Source organism: Triticum dicoccoides, chromosome 3B, assembly GCF_002162155.2.
Source record: "Triticum dicoccoides isolate Atlit2015 ecotype Zavitan chromosome 3B, WEW_v2.0, whole genome shotgun sequence".
NCBI classification, from domain to species: domain Eukaryota; kingdom Viridiplantae; phylum Streptophyta; class Magnoliopsida; order Poales; family Poaceae; genus Triticum; species Triticum dicoccoides.
Window position 1 is genome coordinate 390,352,914 of NC_041385.1, and position 6,781 is coordinate 390,359,694.

General features: G+C 52.0%; 1 protein-coding gene across 1 annotated transcript; it reads right to left on the reverse strand.

Annotated features, from left to right (window-relative positions):
• Positions 1 to 1,312: 1,312 nt before the first annotated feature.
• Positions 1,313 to 6,138, reverse strand: LOC119276151. Its single transcript, XM_037557145.1, has 4 exons — positions 5,558 to 6,138; positions 5,408 to 5,466; positions 4,664 to 5,314; positions 1,313 to 2,369 (listed from the first exon to the last, which is right to left on the reverse strand). Exons 1-4 carry the CDS (start codon positions 5,940 to 5,942, stop codon positions 1,458 to 1,460), a joined length of 2,007 nt encoding a protein of 668 aa, XP_037413042.1. The 5' UTR covers positions 5,943 to 6,138; the 3' UTR covers positions 1,313 to 1,457.
• Between the last annotated feature and the right edge of the window lie 643 nt (positions 6,139 to 6,781).

Below are 6,781 nucleotides of genomic sequence, written 5' to 3' on the forward strand. Positions count from 1 at the left end.
GTGATGTCATCGAATCACTTAGCATTTTTCATTAGTGTTTTTTGCCACTGTCAATTCTTCGGTTCAATGCAAAATGTCACGTTTTGTAAAGTGATGGTTTTATGCAGGTTGTGACACGAAAGTGATGGTTCTGTGCATACTCCTGTCGGGGGTCATGCATGCACACACACACACACAAAGAGAGAGAGAGAGAGAGAGAGAGAGAGAGAGAGAGAGAGAGAGAGAGAGAGAGAGAGAGAGACGGCGGCCACCAGTGACCACCACCGTGCTCATCTTCGCCCTCCTGGCCAGCGCGGTCGGCATCTCCGCCGCACTCACCAGCATGTGCTTCCCGCGGGCGTTTACCACGAACATGAACAACACCTCGTCAGGTGCACAAGCTCGACCTGCCTCCTCCCACGCTGACCATCTGCCACGAACTAGGAGGTGCGAGATCCACACTGCCGCACCGGTGGACTCGCTGGCTCAGACCAGGCAGAGGAGTGTCGTGCGCCTGCGAGCGGGACACCGAGGCAGGGGAGGAGGAGGCAATGGTGGTGGAGGACGTGAGGCTGCCGCTGCTCGTCCTGTGTTTGATCGAATGCTTCAAAGAGAGAGAGAGAGAGAGAAAGAGAGAGAGAGAGAGAGAGAGAGAGGCGGGAGGGGGGAGAAGACCAAGTCAACATGTCTATGTGTAATTTTCTTTTTGCCAACTCAGCCCGACAGGTGGGTCCAATTAATTAGTGATGCCACTGAATCACTTAGCATTTTTCATTAGTGTTTTTTGCCACTGTCAATTCTTCGGTTCGATGCAAAATGTCATGTTTTGTAAAGTGATGGTTTTATGCAAGTTGTAACACGAAAGTGATGGTTCTGTGCATTTTACTCCTGCCAGGGGTCACGCATGCACAGAGAGAGAGTCCATTTGTTGTGCTCACCATCTTTTAAAAAATTTGGGATTCGCGCAATGCACTCATCATTGAGAAGAACCATCTCTTCAGGATCACGCTTCTCGCTTTGGCTTCATAGATTTAAAGAAATCGCATTAAGAGACGATGCCAGATCTTGGCACCTATATCTCTCCTCTATATTTGATCCACAATCGCAAGTTGTAATATAAACCTTTCCCTCCAAACTAATCTTAGTTCAAAGCTGCGACATTTATTTTGGATTGAAGGGAGTAATATATTCAGGTGTCCGTTATTTTTTTAACTGTGTTGCTGCCTAACGTCTTTTAAATTTTCTATTTACTTTTGAACTTGGTTTTGCTGTGTATTCATTATGATTTTAATGCTACATTTAAAGCTAATAAAAGCGCCATTTGTCGAACGTCTCAATCCAAGCGCCCCTTCAACATGTATTTTACACAAGAACATGAAGAAAATTGCCATTTCGTCTTACAGACCGGTTGCTGTTAGTGAGTTTATTGTGCAAAAGCATCACCCTGCAGGAGAGCGTCCCATGCACTAACATACTGATCAGGAGCTTGTCAACTCGTCTGAGTACCTTCTAATCTTCTCCGGCGAGTGTAACCCGTCTGTCCCGGGACCGGCCGGGCGGTCCGGCCGGAGAGCGTGGTACCTGGTCGCCTCCCGCCCGAAGGACGCGCCATTGTCGCTCTTGGACCTCGCCAGCTTAGTCTCCGTCTCCAGCCTCGGCGCGGAGGGCGCCCCCCCGGCGCGCGCACGGGCGTGCAAGTCCACGGTCGTCACGCTGCTCAGCGGCGTCCGGTCGCACGACGACAGCGGCGTGCTCTCGTACGAGCTGTCTGCGCCGAGCGCGTCGTGGCTGCTGGAGGACAGCCACCGCATCGCCTTCTCCAGATGCTCGTGGTCCGGCGCGGCCTTCTTGCTCTTGCGGTCGTGGCCGTGGCTCCTCCTGCTGCTCGCCAGCAGCTTCTTGATATTCCTCAGAAACTTGAGCTTGCCATGCCCGGCCCGATGCTCGGGCGCGGCCGCGGCCGCGGCCGGCGACGGCACGACCGGGCTCCGCCCTGGCTCGTCCTGATCTCCAACGCGCTGCTGGTGACTTTCGCCATCGCCGTATGTCGACTCGTTGAGCGGCGAGAAGAGCACGGGGTCGTAGCCGTCGAGGCCGAGGCTGCCATACTGGAGCATGAGCTCCTTGGCCTTCTCGCTGGAGCGGTAGCTCATGCTCTTGCTCAGGTCCATGGCCGACGGCATGGCGCTGCCAGCCCCGTCCTGATCTTGCTGGGCGGACGAGGGGTGATGGTCGCCGCCACGGAGGTCGTGGCGGAGGCAGGCGTTGACCCACTTGAGGTATACGAGCTCCTCGACGTGCGCGCAGTGGTCGCTGTGTAGCTGCTCGATCTGCCTCGTCAGCCTCTCGTTCGCCTCCCTCAGGTAGCTTGCCTCATCAACCATGTCGTCCTAATCAATTCAGAAAAAAAAGGGTAAGATTGTTTAGCATGTTCAGCCACATAGACGAAAGAAGGTTGCCCATATCGAAATCCTGTGACAGTTAGGGAAAGAGAGTAGCACATGACAGTTAGGGAAAGAGAGTAAGCAAAATTCAGTCTTTGCACTTGTGGGGAGGGAATGTTCTCAAAAGATAGTGGCACATGTGCGCGTGGTTTCTCGGTGGGACAGGGAGAAACTGGCATATATATATTCCAAGGCTTATCAACAAAACGTGAATTCTCCCCATTTTGCTTGGGTAATTCGCCAATTGGCCATTGAATCTCAAGAATTATAGGATGTTTTGGAAAAATGCATCAACTTTTTTTTTGAAACGAATAAAAAAATGCAGCAACTTATTCGTTTGGCGTTCACATAGTTTAGAAAGGTATTGAATAAAGATCGAGAAAAAAGAAATGCTAAAACGTGTCGCAACTAGCATAATTGCAAGTTTCAACCTATTATAAATAGTAATACATCAGAAAAGATAAGATGAAAAAATGTTGCTGTTCAGGTCATAATCGCCGAGCTGTGACCATAAGATAAACTAATTGGTCACCTTATATGTTCAATTGCACCACGCAAGAGCCGAGTTATTTATTCAAAACCATCACATTTGGGGCTAGGGTAACAACTTGGTACCACATTTAAGGCAGGGCACAAAAAACCACCAAAAATCTGCCTAATATGTAACGCAGAGCACTGATTGTCTGATTTGCCTGTGAAAATAATGAAACTGACAAGTTGGACCCACCTGCCGGGCTGACGTGGCCTGCCTATGTGAATAATTCGTTGAGGTGGCCCAAGGCCCCACCTATCGGATACATCTTCTTCTTCCCCTCTCTATTCCTGACAAAAAAACCGAGAACAGCCATCCCACGTCGCCGCCGGAGTCCAACCACGGCGAGCCATCCAACCACCGGCGTGCCGTCCACCCACTACAGCTAGCTACCATCTTCGTTGAGCCACCCCGCTGGACTTCGATCTACTTCCATGAAGGCGGATGCAGCGCCGGGCCCTAACGGATCGCGGCTACCTGCGGCGCGACCAGTGGCTCGCGGTGCAAGAAGCATCGGGCCGCCCCTAGGCCGTCTCCTACGCGGGTCCTCCTGCTCGGGCTAATGGAGGTAGAAGCAGCGCGGCGGTGCACTGGATGCCGATGGACGAAAGGAGGGAGCTCTACGACGGCTGGGCGCACTGGGTGACGACCCGGGCGAGGGAAGGGAGCTCCGCAGCGGCGCCATGACCTCTCGCCGTTGCGCTCCTCAGGGCGGCTGGCCGGCGAGCGCAGTTGCAGGCGTAGCTCTTCTCGATCTTGAGCACAAGAGGACCCGATGGCTTTTTTTAAATTTGTTTGTAAGGACCCGATTGCGTTTGTTGAAAGTTTACAGGGACCCAAATTGATAGGAAAAGAAAAGATAAGAGGAAGAAGATAAATAGTCGAGTCATTGACAGGTGGGACCCTTGTCTAAGTCAGCAAATTGTCCACATAGGCACGCCATGTCAGCCTGACAGGTGGGCCTCACCTGTCGGCTTTGCTGTTTTCACGATCAAATTCTAGCATCAGTGCTCTGCGTTACGCATTAGGCGCATTTCTGATGATTTTTTGGGCCCTGCCTTGAGTGTGGTATCAAATTGTTACCCTAGCCTCAAGTATGGTTGTTTTGGGTAAATAACTCGCAAGAGCCAAATGAGAATAACAAGTAATAATTCAGAAGGTTCTCAACATAGCCTTAGCGTCAAATCAAAGCTGTGACTGACGTTGTAACGGGCGATTTAGGCCCAGCGGTTGCGTAATAAAGCTTATGCTTACTCTCAAAAAAAAAATCAAAGTTGTGACAGTGACATATTACAAAAACAACTTGGCAGAGATTTCAGCCGCCACTTTGTTCCAAACCAATCAAGATGAAAAGGCCATCTTGCGTTTTGCCAACAAAACAGCAAGCCAGCATAAAAGTAATCAAGACATCCAAAGAACTGGTTTCAAATGTAAACTATTTTGTTGGATTTGCTATTTGAAAGCATCATGAGCTTAGAAAGAAGGACTTTTTGGTTGACAAAGAAATATACAGTTCCATGTTTTTTTGTTTTTGTTTTTTTCTCTCCCAGAATATGTCTTTGTTGACTTGACCAAAGCTGCAAGCCATTCGAAAATCGACACACAAATCTGGAGAAATCGACATGTGCTACTGATTTTCGCAAATACTACGTATGAACGAAATGGAAGAAAATGTTGCATTCAAATCAAGAATGAGGAATGCAGTTACCTCACGAACCAAACTAACAGCGGAGGAGACCTGCTCCGCATCCCGCAACCTCCGAGCAAGCTCCCTGTTCTCCTCCTCCAGCGCGGCCTTGGCCCTCCGTAGCTCCGCCGCCTCCGCCGCCAGCACCCTCTCCCTCTTTTCGCCGGTATTTTCCAGCTCCGTCACCTTGTCCCGGAGCGCCGTCGCCTCGCTCTGAGACTCCTCCCGCTCCACCTGCACCCGCTCCTTGAGCGCCCGCAGCTTCTCCTTGGCGCGCCCCAGCTGGGCCCGGACGGCCTCCAGCTCCGCCGCCTGGGCCTTGAGCCTCTCGTTCTCCTCACCCAGCGACAAGACCTTGAGCTCCAGGAGCCGCGCCTCCACGGCGGCGAGGCCGACGCGGTTCTCGAGCTCTTTCACGGTGGCCTCTTGCTCTATAAGGCCGTCGAGGTCCATCAGCCGGAGCTCCAGCCTCTGCTCCCGCTCCACGAGCGACAGCCACAGCTGCTTGAATCGCTCGACCTCTTCCTTCTCCAGCCTATCGTGCTCCGTTTCCCATGCAGAGGTTGCTCCAGCCACGTCGGGTGGCATGGTCTGAACTCTTGCCACCAGAACCGGCTCATCGTCCCCGGCACCGATCGACACGCGGTGGATCACGTTTTCCAGATATTCATCCTTTGATACGAAGGGCAAGCAATTAGTTTAGTTGGATTGCATGAATTCGCCATCATGGAGAAACGGGAGCTCTAGCCAAGGATCATGACTTACATTCGATGACAGAATTCTGAGGCCATCGTCCGGCGTAGGCAGAGCACGAGGTCTGGTTGCTGCAGACAAATCGATGCAAATCAAGTCGCAGATGATCAGAATTTGAGCACGAGCGCAGGGTGCGATCAACTAATGAAACAAGCTGCATACCAAAAGTTGGCCTAGCTGCAGCAGAAGCAGCCAGGCGTCGCCGGCGAGGCTGCTGATCTGAAACAAAGAGCGCAGCCGCGTAAAGAGCAACGGCGGCGGCGACCATCACGGCCCCCTGCGGCCTCCCTTGGCCACTGTTCTTGCCCCATCCAAGAAGGCGGCTAATCAGCGCAGAAACAGGGAAGCTGGCCAGAGCACGATCGAAGCCCGCCCTCATGGGGTCAAACCGGAGGGAGAATAAGAGGCCAGCTCCTCCATTCCAGCCTCCCTCCCGGTCGTCCATGGCGTCAAGCGAGCGCCGTATGTAGGGCATGCTCTGCTCTCCAATTCGCCATGCCCAGGGGGCGCCGAAGGGGAAGCAGCGACCTTGAGGAGGAGGCCCCATGGGGCATTTATGCCCAATCTTGGTCAATGGAAACGAAAAAGGAATGGTGGTGCGAGGAAATAAAAAAAGTTAAGATTTGATTCCTTGTTGCATGGATGGAAGAAGATGGCTAAAGAAAAGAAAGCATCAAAATGGCCCACAGGAAGGGGCAAAAGCAGAGGCCAGAGTCTGTTGAGTATTATCTCTCCTGCATTGAGAGAATTTGGGAGGATGCACTTTTTGATGGGTGTACAGTACACCAACGAAATGGAGGTTAGTTGGTGCTTGGAATTATCAAAGTTTCCACGACTTTAGTTGCTTCTGGAAAAGAACAAAAAGGATTGTGCATTTTTGTAGCCTGGGAATAGAACGGATAGTGTAGGTGACTGAATGACATACGAGTGCGTCATGACGTATAACAGCGGTGGCAAAACCATGTTCTGCATACCATGGATGCTATACCGTCTTTTTTTCAGGGGTGCTATACCGTTTCGGTGGCACAACCATCTTCATGCTTTGATAGATTCTCCCACGTCAGGAACCCCTCTATCGGTCCGTCCCATGTGGTGACGGCTGACGTGGCTCTGTCCGGCGATTCCGGGGGCGATTGCGATCTGGTGCGGCGCCGCCTAGGGTTCCATCGCCTCCATCGTCCTGAACCCGGATCTGTTTCGAGTTCTCCCGTTCCTTTCCCTGCCGATCCACCATAAGCCTTCTGCGTGTTTCCTCCTAGGGCGCGTGGTCGTAAAACACTTTAAACCCTAGGAGGAGTTGAGGGGGGTTTGTGGAGGCAGAAGGGTAGTGATGGAGGGGGTAGCGGGGTTGATGAGGGGGCTGAAACTCTCGGATGAGGAGAAGAA